Source organism: Rhinatrema bivittatum, chromosome 7 (genome assembly GCF_901001135.1).
Source record: "Rhinatrema bivittatum chromosome 7, aRhiBiv1.1, whole genome shotgun sequence".
In the NCBI taxonomy this organism is placed as follows: domain Eukaryota; kingdom Metazoa; phylum Chordata; class Amphibia; order Gymnophiona; family Rhinatrematidae; genus Rhinatrema; species Rhinatrema bivittatum.
The window spans coordinates 45074075-45086985 of NC_042621.1; the positions used below are offsets into that span (position 1 = coordinate 45074075).

Here is a 12911-nt window from a genome sequence, read left to right on the forward strand (position 1 = left end):
CTAGCTGATTCACACAGGCAACTTAGCAGGACTTTGAGGTTGGGTCGGTCTCCCAAGAAGCAGGCAGACCATTGCACTGTACATGCACTCTTCCTTTGCAGAACAGATTGACAGAAAAACAATAATGGGGCAAAGAAGCAGCATTTTTGGGAGTCAGACATAAAGCAGTCACCAAAATGCTGAGCTACCGTATTTTTCACTCCATAAGACGCACCTGACCATAAGACGCACCTAGGATTCAGAGGGGAAAAAAAAAAAAAATTTGTGCTAAACTGGGCTCTGTTCCTGGACGTCTGTGCATCTTATGGAGCAAATTAGGGGAGTGCATAGTTTTTTTTTTGGTTTTTTTTCTCCCCATTTTGTTTTCGGGTATGGGGAGGGCCATTTCGGTCCATTCCCCAGATCAGAAAACTTTTCTTTCTCTGGGAAACCCCTCCTCCCCAAAAAAAAAAACCCCATCCCAACCCTTTAAATTAATTAACAACCCCCCACCCTCCTGACCCACCTCCAAGACCTGCCAACTTAATTTACTACAACCCCCCACCCTCCTGACCCCCTCAAGACCTGCCAAAAGGCCCTGGTGGTCCAGCGGGGGTCCAGGAGCGGTCCGGGAGCGATCTCCTGGGCTTGGGTTGTCGGCTGCCAGTAAACAAAATGGCGCCAGCGGCCCTTTGCCCTCACTATGTCACTGAGGCCGACCAATGGCAGCGGTCAGCCCCAGTGACATAGTAAGGGAAAAGGGCTGTTGGCACCATTTTGATTACTGGCAGCCGACGGCCCAAGCCCAGGAGATCGCTCCTGGACCCCTGCTGGACCACCAGGGACTTTTGGCAGGTCTTGGGGGGCCTCTTATAGGTTGAGTGCTGTGGTGCATCAAACTTCATCTGGGCAGGGTGATTTGGTGGTACCCGAGTGGCCGCACCAGCCGTGGTTTGCGGACCTTCTTTGTCTAGCAGTGGATGATCCTGTTCGCTTGACCCATCTGTCAGGGTTGTTGCGGCAGGGACCTGTATTTTCAGACCGAGAGGATCGCTTCAGTCTAACGACTTGGCTTTTGAGAGGGGACTGCTTCGCTTAAAGGGTTATTCGGAGTCTATGATTGCGACTTTGCTTCAGGCAAGGAAGCCTTCCACATCGTTGACTTGTGTCTGAGTGTGGAGAGTGTTTGAAGTGTGGTGTTTGCAGAACAAGGTGCAACCTTTAAAGGTGAATGTTCCGCAGATTCTGGCTTTTTTGCAAAGTGGCTTGGCTAAGGGTTTGGTCTATAAATCTCTTCAGGTTGATGTGGCAGTCTTAGGGTCCCTTCAAAGTAGGATTCAGGGGAGACCATTGGCAGCTAGTAAGCAGAACTGAGTGTTTGTATTAAAAAAAAACCAAAACACACACAAAAAACCCCCACAAAAAGTAGCCAGAAGCTAGAAATAAGCTAAGAGCAGTGATTACCCAAGACCTTCCACCAAAAAGGTGGAAAGTCTTCATCAAATGACTTATGAGGAGAGATTGAAGAATCTAAATATGTACACCCTGGAGGAAAGGAGGAGCAGAGGTGATATGATACAGACTTTCAGATACTTGAAAGGTTTTAATGATCCAAAGACAACGACAAACCTTTTCCGTAGGAAAAAAATCAGCAGAACCAGGGGTCACGATTTGAAGCTCCAGGGAGGAAGATTCAGAACCAATGTCAGGAAGTATTTCTTCACGGAGAGGGTGGTGGATGCCTGGAATGCCCTTCCGAAGGAAGTGGTGAAGACCAGAACTGTGAAGGACTTCAAAGGGGCGTGGGATAAACACTGTGGATCCATAAAATCAAGAGGCCGTCAAAAAAGAGTGGGTGGCTCGCCAGAATGACGGCTACTGCCTGGATATAATACCCTTATTCAATAAACATACACATGTTTACTGTGACTCCAACATCGCTCTAAGCTACAACAGCAAGAGGAAATGTGGAAAAAAGGATTCGCACTCACAAAGCGGGGAGTAGCTGGCTTGTTACGGCGGTTACTACCCCAAACCAAATAAGCCTGATACTTCATTTTCAATGCATATCCAGCATAGCTCTCTGCTTTCAACGGCAGGGGAGAAAAAAAAACTGATACTTCACGCATATCCAGCATAGCTCTCTGCTTCAACGGCAGGGGAGAAGAAAAACTGATACTTCACGCATATCCAGCATAGCTCCCTGCTTCAACGGCAGGGGAGAAGAAAAACTGATACTTCACGCATATCCAGCATAGCTCCCTGCTTCAACGGCAGGGGAGAAGAAAAAAGGATTCGCACTCACAAAGCGAGTAGCTGGCTTGTTTACGCGGTTACTACTCCAAACCAATAAGCCTGATACTTCACTTTCAATGCATATCCAGCATAGCTCTCTGCTTCAACGGCAGGGGAGAAGAAAAACAACCAATAAGGGATGAATAACATAGTCTGGGTAAACAAATAAGCATGGGTGTAGCTTGCTTATTGCGGCGGTTACTTCCCCTACTACCCCTAACTAATCAAGCTTGATATTTCACTTGGATGCAGCTCCATCACTGCTCTCTACATTAATGTGGGGGGTGGAAGGGAAATAGAACCAAAGAGCTAAGAGAAACAGATAAGTATGAGAAAAAATGTGTGAAGCTTGCTGGGCAGACTTGATGGCCATTTGGTCTTCTTCTGCCGTCATTTCTATGTTTCTATGTTTCTATAAAAAGGTTGAAAAGTTCAGTTCAGTTAGTCACCTTGGAAGGTGTTGAGGTAGTGTGATTTGTTTGAATAGGTACCAACATTTGTTAATCAAGAGAGCAGTGAGTCACTCTGGCTGACTAACTGAAGTTACACTGTTTGTATTTCCCAACCCTCCCACTCCTCGCCCAGCCACCCCTAGCTCATCCTTTAATTTATAGGCAGGTGCCATTTTAAAAAAAACCCAAAAACCCAACAACAAAAACTTTGAGAGTTTGATCAGACCCCTGTAGGCCACTACCAGACATATAGCGAATTCACTAATACATTTAAAGGACGTTAATTAGACACATTCCTACTCCATAGCAACCTAAAACTTAACTAGGAACTGATTAAAATTGAGATGAAGGCAGCAGTCCAGCAGCAAGAGGGGGGCTTCCCATTCTTTTGCATCGAGTGTCACATGTATGATTTTTTACCCACCGGTGAGAAGTTATACATGTGCATGCGATGCAAAGAGCTCCTGGCTCTCAGAGAACGAGTCCGATCTCTGGAGGCTAGAGTGGCAGACCTGGATGAGCTGAGGCAGACAGAGAGGTATATAGATGAGACCTTCAGGGACATAGTAGCCAAGTCCCAAATTCAGACTGGCAGCCCTGGTGCTGCCTTGGAGGAAGAAGGTCTCATGATTGGAGAGCATCAACCTGGTGTAGCAGGAAAGGATCCTGTAGCAAGGACCTGCTCTCCAGGTGATGCACTGTCCTTTCGTACCGAGGATATCTCCCCAAGGCCTACTGCCCAGGAGGGAAGGGTTAGGTCGGCCGTCATAGTTGGTGATTCGATTATTAGCAATATAGACAGCTGGGTGGCTGGTGGGCATGAGGAATCGCCTGGTAACGTGCTACCTGGTGCGAAGGTGGCGGATCTCACACGTCACCTAGATAGGATTTTAGACAGTGCTGGGGAGGAGCCAGCTGTCGTGGTACATGTGGGCACCAACGACATAGGAAAATGTGGGAGGGAGGTTCTGGAAGCCAAATTTAGGCTCTTAGGTAGAAAACTTAAATCCAGAACCTCCAGGGTAGCATTCTCTGAAATGCTCCCTGTTCCACGTGCAGGTCACCAGAGGCAGGCAGAGCTCCGGAGTCTCAGTGCGTGGATGAGACGATGGTGCAAGGAAGAGGGATTCAGTTTTGTTAGGAATTGGGGAACCTTTTGGGGAAGGGGGAGTCTCTTCCGAAGGGATGGGCTCCACCTTAACCAGGGTGGAACCAGGACTGCTGGCGCTAACCTTTAAAATGGAGATAGAGCAGCTTTTAAACTAGAACAAAGGGGAAAGCCGACAGTCACTCAGCAGTGGCATGGTTCGGAGAAAGGTATCTTCAAAGGATACTAATGATGCATTAGAATTAGGGCATCCCGACAGTGAGGTTCCATAATAAGAAAAGTAGTCCAAGTGCCTGTAACCAAAAACTCACCTGAGCTAAAAATTCTAACTTATCCCTATCAATTAAAAAGCGAATGAAAATACAAACAAAAAACACTCTTTGAAATGTTGTATACTAATGCCAGAAGTCTAAGAAGTAAGATGGGAGAATTAGAATGTATAGCAGTGAATGATGACATAGACTTAATTGGCATCTCAGAGACATGGTGAAGGAGGACACCAATAGGACAGTGCTATACCGGGGTACAAATTATATCGCAATGACAGAGAGGAGCACCCGGGAGGCGGTGTGGTGCTTTATGTCCGGGATGGCATAGAGTCCAACAGGATAAACATCCTGCATGAGACTAAATGCACAATAGAATCTTTAATGGGTAGAAATCCTTGTGTGTCGGGAAAGACTATAGTGATAGGAGTATACTACCGTCCACCTGGTCAAGATGGTGAGACTGACAGTGACATGCTAAGAGAAATTAGGGAAGCTAACCAAATTGGTAGTGTGGTAATAATGGGAGACTTCAGTTACCCCAGTATTGACTGGGTAAATGAATCATCGGGAAAGGCTAGAGAGATAAAGTTCCTGGATGGAATAAATGATAGCTTATGGAGCAATTGGTTCAGGAACCGATGAGAGAGGGAGCAATTTTAGATTTAATTCTCAGTGGAGAACAGGATTTGGTGAGAGAGGTGGGGGCCGCTTGGCAATAGTGATCATAATATGATCAAATTTGATTTAATGACTGGAAGGGGGGACAGTAAGCAAATCCACGGCTCTCGTGCTAAACTTTCAAAAGGGAAACTTTGATAAAATGAGAAAAATAGTTCGAAAAAAAACTGAAAGGACGAGCTACAAAAGTAAAAAGTGTGCAAGAGGCGTGGGTCATTGTTAAAAATACCATCCTAGAAGCACAATCCAGATGTATTCCACACATTAAGAAAGGTGGAAAGAAGGCAAAACGATTACCTGCATGGTTAAAAGGGGAGATGAAAGAAGCTATTTTAGCCAAAAGATCTTCATTCAAAAATTGGAAGAAGGATCCAACAGAAGAAAATATGATAATGCATAAACGTTGGCAAGTTAAATGTAAGACATTGATAAGACAGGCTAAGAGAAAATTTGAAAAGAAGTTGGCCGTAGAGGCAAAAACTCACAGTAAAAACTTTTAAAATATATCCGAAGCAGAAAGCCTGTGAGGGAGTCAGTTGGGACCGTTAGATGATCAAGGGTTAAAGGGGCACTTAGAGAAGATAAGGCCATCGCGGAAAGATTAAATGATTTCTTTTCTTCGGTGTTTACTGAAGAGGATGTTGGGGAGGTACCCGTACTGGAGGAGGTTTTCCTGGGTAATGATTCAGATGGACTGAACCAAATCACGGTGAACCTAGAAGATGTGGTAGACCTGATTGACAAACTGAAGAGTGGTAAATCACCTGGACCAGATGGTATACACCCCAGAGTTCTGAAGGAACTAAAAAATGAAATTTCAGACCTATTAGTAAAACTTTGTAACCTATCATTAAAATCATCCTGTACCTGAAGCCTGGAGGATAGCGAATGTTAACCCCCATATTTAAAAAGGGCTCCAGGGGCGATCCGGGAAACTACAGACCGGTTAGCCTGACTTCAGTGCCAGGAAAAATAGTGGAAAGTATTCTAAACATCAAAATCACAGAACATATAGAAAGACATGTTTTAATGGAACAAAGGGCCTCATTTTCCAATATCGCAGTGGTAACGCATGAGGGGGGCGTGTCCCATGCAAATAAGGCATTTTTCGTGCAGCGGGGAAACATCGCGTCATGCGATGTTTTCGCCATCTGCGGAAATAGATTCGCAAATCGCGAAAACATCGTGCACCGCGATAAAACAACCAATGAATCTTCGCAGTACACGAAAGTGTCCAAACAGCCTATTTCCACTCTTAGGTGCTGCAAGCAACATGTATATGAACGGAGCAATTGTCTCACACCTCGGGGGGGGGGGGGGGGGGGGGGGGGGGGAGAGAGAGAGAGAGAGCCAGCCTTGCTATAGTGCCTATGCCCTAGACAGGTATTTGTATCCCTATGGAGGGCCACTAGTAACTCGAGGTGGGAATTAGGTATGAGCGTAGGGGGTTGGGGGCCACTTTCACATTCAACATGAGACGTACGGAAAGAACAGTGGTCTCTAGTGAAGATTTGCTGGCCGTCGGAGTGAGGAAACTCACTCCAAGAAGAGATTTGGGCAACGTTCTCTCCACCTAGCTTGTTGTTGCCCAGGTAGAGTGTCCATGAAGCTAGGTGGAGAGAACGTTGCCCAAATCTCTTCTTGGAGTGAGTTTCCTCACTCCGGCCAGCAAATCTTCACTAGAGACCACTGTTCTTTCCGTACGTCTCATGTTGAATGTGAAAGTGGCCCCCAACCCCCTATGCTCATACCTAATCCCCACCTTGAGTTACTAGGTGGCCCTCCCATAGGGATACAAATACCTGTCTGGGGCATAGGCACTATAGCAAGTCTTTCTCTTTCTCTCTCTCTCACTCATATATTGATCTGAGCTGTTTGGAATTGTCGTGGACCGCGATAACCCTTTACTGGCCCGTAGCGCACAACGTAACGCGAATGAATGTGTTGTAGCTATTAGCCGAGATAGGAGCCGCGCTAATACTGCGGCTGTTTCGCGGCACACGATAACTGTTTCCCGTTTTACATATGGTCTGCCCCAACTCCGCCCCCTGAATATAAAATTGCAAATTTATCTCCCGCGATAAACACCTTGGGAAAATGACCCCCAAAGTCAGCATGGCTTTACCCAAGGCAAGTCTTGCCTCACAAATCTGCTTTACTTTTTTGAAGGAGTTAATAAACATGTGGATAAAGGTAAACCTGTAGATGGTAGTGTACTTGGATTTTCAGAAGGCATTTGACAAAGTTCCTCATGAGAGGCTTCCAGGAAAAATAAAAAGTCATGGGATAGGTGGCGATGTCCTTTTGTGGATTACAAACTGGCTAAAAGACGGGAAACAGAGTAGGATTAAATGGACAATTTTCTCAGTGGAAGGGTGTGGGCAGTGGAGTGCCTCAGGGATCTGTATTGGGACCCTTACTTTTCAATATATTTGTAAATGATCTGGAAAGAAATACGACAAGTGAGGTAATCAAATTTGCAGATGATACAAAATTGTTCAGAGTAGTTAAATCACAAGCAGATTGTGATAAATTGCAGGAAGACCTTATGAGGCTGGAAAATTGGGCATCAAAATGGCAGATGAAATTTAATGTGGACAAGTGCAAGGTGATGCATATAGGGAAAAATAACCCATGCTACAGTTACACAATGTTAGGTTCCATATTAGGTGCTACTACCCAAGAAAGAGATCTAGGCGTCATAGTGGATAACACATTGAAATCGTCGGTTCAGTGTGGTGCGGCAGTCAAAAAAGCAAATAGAATGTTGGGGGTTATTAGAAAGGGAATGGTGATTAAAACGGAAAATGTCATAATGCCTCTGTATCGCTCCATGGTGAGACCGCACCTGGAATACTGTGTACAATTCTGGTCGCCGCATCTCAAAAAAGATATAATTGCAATGGAGAAGGTACAGAGAAGGGTGACCAAAATGATAAAGGGAATGGAACAGCTCCCCTATGAAGAAAGACTAAAGAGATTAGGACTTTCAGCTTGGAGAAGAGACGGCTGAGGGGAGATATGGTAGAGATGATTAAAATCATGAGAGGTCTAGAACGGGTAGATGTGAATCGGTTTTTTACTCTTTCAGATAATAGAAAGACTAGGGGGCACTCCATGAAGTTAGCATGTGGCACATTTAAAACTAATTGGAGAAAGTTCTTTTTCACTCAACGCACAATTAAACTCTGGAATTGTTGCCAGAAGATATGGTTAGTGCAGTTAGTATAGCTGTGTTTAAGAAAGGATTGGATAAGTTCTTGGAGAAGTCCATTACCTGCTATTAATTAAGTTGACTTAGATAATTACCACCGCTATTACTAGCAACGGTAACATGGAATAGACTTAGTTTTTGGGTACTTGCCAGGTTCTTATGGCCTGGATTTGGCCACCTTTGGAAACAGGATGCTGGGCTTGATGGACCCTTGGTCTGACCCAGTATGGCATGTTCTTATGTTTCATACGGACGTGGCTCGTTTCCTCAAGGGACAAAACATCTGTGTCCTCCGGTTTGGAAGATTTGTCCAGCTTGGAATCTGAATTTGGTTCTTCAGGTGCTGTGCGGTCCTTCCTTTGAACAAGTTAGGAGGTCTTCTTTAAAGGATTAACCCTGAAGGCTGTTTTTCCTGTGGCTATCTGTTCAGCTAGAATGATTTCCGAGTGCAGGCATTATTGTGTAGGGACTCTTTCCTGTGCTTTTCGGAGGAAGGGGCTTTCTTCCTTTTTGCCTTTCTTCCTTTCACCTTAACCAGGTGATTGAGCTACCGGCCTTTCTGAATTTGTCAGAGAATCCTTCTATGGCGAGGGAACTTCACTTATTGGATGTGTGACAGAATCTTTTGCGATATCTTAAGGTGACAAATGCCTTTTAGAGATCTTGCTCATCTCTTTGTCCTGTTCAGTGGAGCAAAGAAGGGAAATAAGGCTTCCAAGAGCACTACTGCACGATGGTTAAAAGAGACAATAGCTTTGGCTTACATCTGTAAGGGCCGGTTGGTGCTGGAGGAGTTGAGAGCGCACTCCACTAAGGCACAGGCAACCTCGAGGGCAGAGTGTCAGTTGCTTTCTCCGCAGGAGATTTGTCGGGTAGCGACATGGTCTTCTCTTCACACTTTTACTAAACATTACCACTTGGGTGTGCGGGCACCGAAGGAGGCGTCTTGGGGAAAGTGTGTTGTGCGTGGGTCTTTCGAGTTCCCACCCAGAATAGAGGGGCTTGGATACGTCCCACTTGTCTGGAATGATATGGGGTACAAACAGGAAAGGAAAATTGGTTCTTACCTGCTAATTTTCGTTACTAATGTACCACAGATCAGTCCAGAAACCTGTCCCCATTTTTTTCGAAAGACTTCCTCGCTTTCTGGATTTTGCTGAACTGATATGTGATATATTCAGATTAATGAGACATGTACATAGTTAAGTATGTGCTTTGTGTTAAGTTATAGGGGGCTTCAACCTTAAATCTCTGTTCGCCCAAGATTATTGGGGTTTGTTCAGGTAGACATCTTGGCTTGGGTACAGGTCAATACTGAGGGACTGCAGGTGGCACTCTTGCTTATGTAGCAGTGCCTCAAAGTTTTCTTCTCTTCGTCCATCAGCTGGTAGGGATTCATAAACCCACTTGTCTGGACTGATCTGTGGTACTTCAGTAACAAAAATTAGCAGGTAAGAACCAATTCTCCTATATTACTAAAAATAGGAAATAAATGAGGTCTACGGCTAAATCAAACTTGAAGGTAAATTGAGTGACAGTTGTGGTGATCTACTTCTCTTAGCACAGCGAGTGTAGGGAAGCATCCCCTGATGAGATGTTTATCCTTGTGTATTACAGATGTGGACAGTGCAGGAGAGTGAGTGGATTAAGACTGGAGTTCAGCGTTTTGGGGAAGGGAACTGGTCTGCCATCTTGAGAAACTATGCCTTCGTTAACCGCACGGCAGTAATGATCAAAGATCGTTGGCGAACGATGAAGAAGCATGGCCTGCTGTGACAACCATCTCTGTAAAACTGTGCCTTAGTTAACCACACAGTGGTAATGATCAAAGATAGATGGCAACCGATGATGCATGACCTGTGTGAGAATGTCTCTGCAGTGCCAGCAGGTTCTCTTTTATTTTATAGGGTTCCTTTTTTTTTAATCTTTCCTAGAGAAGAGAGACTGGAGAATGAAATCACTGTGACCCTGCGCACCGAACTGCAGGAGTAGGAGCTCTGGCTGGACTCAGATTATTAACAATGCCACTCAGCCTTTTGGGGGACACCTTAATTACATGGACTCAGTCAGACTAAAACCCATGTCCATGACAATCGGTGCTCTTGCCTGCTGAAGGATTTGAAAAATTGGTGGACAGTGAAGGAGTGATCATTATGACCAGTGCCTGCCAGCCAAAAATTAACGCATCCTGAATTGCAGATGATGTGGGCAAATCCGTGGGCTACTGTTTTAAACATTTTTATTGTGGATGTTCTCGGTGCCTATCCTAGATATTATCTAAAGTTTATAACATGGCCTGGTTCGTCTGGGTTATTTTTGTGTTTTGGGAATAAGGGTTGAAAGGTGGGGAAGAGTAAATTGTTTTATTGTTTAGAACTAGCAATTGACGCATTTTTCTTTCTTTGGGAAAGAGAAATATTAGACTATTTGGTCATCAGATCCTTTGACCCTTATGTTAATTTTAAAGGTAAAAAATTGAACAGTTACAGGTCAGTTTTCAAAACAAATGGTCCAGCGGATTACTTATCTGGCTAAAGTTAAATCAGTTATCCTGGATACGTCTCACTGGATATCTCCAAATAATGTTATCCAGGTCTACGTAGCTGGATAACTTTGAAACTTAACTATCTGAATTTCATCAGTAAGGTTCCCAAGTTATCCAATGGTAAGCTTGCCCAGCATTTCTCAGTGCCGGCACGCCCTGTCTGTGCATACATCCCCTGAAAGTGAAAGCTTTCCCAGCTTTTCTCAGTGCTGGCATGCCCAGTCTGTTCATACATCCACTGAAAGTTTAAAAAAAAAAAAATCTTCAGGAAGAACTTCTTGTTTCTGTACCATGATGGAATATCACGAGGCCCCCTTGCCTGGTGCATGATTCCCCAAAGGGTTTTGCATGTATTTCCTGTGGGTGTACTGTAGAATAGATCACGGCTCCATTGGAAACTCAAGATGGATCCCTGATCAGGGGTTATTTTCAATCCTTTAACAGAATCTATCTGTTAATTTCATTGACTGGAGGGGCAGGGACACTATAGAGCAATAAATCCTTCAGCAATAGTGGGGTGGTCCTCTGGGCAGAGCTTGTGAAGAACATGCCAGCCTGCTGCTTTTTGAGCTTTGAGCAGTGAAGAGCTAAGGACTGTATTTTGAAAGCACTTTCCTCCTTTGGGCTTCCAGCTCAAGTAAGAATTGGGGCCAGGAGTCAGCCCAGTGGCTCAGGGATATACGAGATTCCTGCTTCAATCCCCACTTGAGGTTTTTTTGCTCCACAGGTTGGTTGGGACTAGGGATACCATGGCGGCAGCACTCACAACCCTCAGCAGGCCGGATTCAGGACCTGTGATTGCAAGGTTTTGGAAGGAGCCCCTGTGCAGGGCCCCACTGCAGTGACAGGACGAAGCACAGTGGGGTTGTGGAGGAGGGGATATAATCTCTGGGTAGTTGTGAATGAAGGCCTAGCCCTAGTTCCGATTTGAGTGGGAGAAAAACTGCTGAGACAAAAAAAAAACAAAACCCACAAAAAAAACTTGCCTGGCATCCAGTGCTGTGAGCCTTCATTCACAAGCATCTGGGAATGTTCCTCTTTTCATTTAGTAATTGCAGTGAGGGGGCTCTCTTCAGAATCCTATGATAAGCTGACCGCTGGGTGTTGCTGTTGCACGATGACTCCCAGCCGCTGGGAAACAAAGCTGACCTGGGTGCACAGCATTGCCAACTCTGAGGACTGCTTTTGGTAGCAGTTCAGTGGTTGGGTCCTGACAGGGTGGTAGGCAGGGAGAGGCATTGACTTTCATTGTAACCATGTACCAGAATTTCTTGTGCCACAGAGAAACATCTCCTCCAGCTGCAACCTGTTGCTATCCTTGAAAGATTTTTACATTGGAATTTGTTTCAGTCACAAGGTCTGGGTCATTTCTTTTAGGAAATACAGACTGTAATCAATTATTTTAAGTTGTTCTGTACATAATAAAAACATACTTTGTATTCTTGATAAAAAGGAAGCACCTGTATATAAGAGTTGCTCGATGCTTCTCAGCCCATTGCTTTCCTTTGCCTGTGGATGCGCTGCTGCCATGGACCGTTCTGTTAGATAAAATAACGTCCCCCACCCCTGCTGTGGTCTGTTCTGTTGGGTGAAGTCCCTCCCTTCTGCTGCCCATGGACTGTGCTTCCCTCAACAGTGTTCTACCAGTCCTGTATCCTGATTGGCTAAACCCAGTTCTTGCCGCTGTACGCCAAATGTTAAGCAAGCTGTGATTAGCACTGAGTGACCTTGCTAATGTGTGGGGTTTTGGTTTACCTTTTTATTTTATCTTGATTTCCTGGGAGAAGTTTCTGTTGAAACATTTGCTTATCATGAGGGTGCCCTTCAGAAGCAGCAAGCGCAGAGGACTAGTTACAGATCTAGGAATATGTCATTTGGTCTCCTTTTTTTTTTTTTTTTTTAAGTGTACCTTGCTGGCCTGGGGCCATGAGCATACCTTGCTGTAGTACATTAATGCCTCTTCTAATAACAGTGGTGCTGCTTAGCCTTGGGGGATTTCCATTCTTATACTGAAAAGAGGGCCTCCTATCACCCCATGAATAGGTGATAGAGGCCTGATAGATGGCAGAATTTTGTGCTGCATCTATATGGGTTTGACAGGACATAGCGCAATATTTACTAGCAAGTAACCAAACAGGAGAGCCTTGCAGTGTAAATGTTGAGATGCAGCTTTGGTTTGATTCCTGTGAAAGGAAAATTGGTTCTTACCTGCTAATTTTCGTTCCTGTAGTACCAAGGATCAGTCCAGACCGCTGGGTTGTCTCCCTTCCAGCACATGGAGTCAGAGAAAAAAGCTGAAAAGGCACCCCCTCTTACACTGGTGTGCCACCTGCGATCCTTCAGTATAACCCATACCATAGCAGAATGAAAC

At 44.9% G+C, this 12911-nt stretch overlaps 1 protein-coding gene across 2 annotated transcripts in view; it reads left to right on the top strand.

Annotated features, from left to right (window-relative positions):
- TERF2 (telomeric repeat binding factor 2) overlaps nucleotides 1–11688 on the top strand; it is a 240998-nt gene extending 229310 nt beyond the window's left edge. For both annotated transcript variants that reach the window (XM_029608308.1, XM_029608309.1), the window contains one exon: nucleotides 9613–11688. In XM_029608308.1, coding sequence (XP_029464168.1) covers nucleotides 9613–9771 — 159 coding nt within the window. In that variant the 3' untranslated portion in view covers nucleotides 9772–11688. The remainder of the gene's footprint in view (nucleotides 1–9612) is intronic.
- Nucleotides 11689–12911: the final 1223 nt, after the last annotated feature.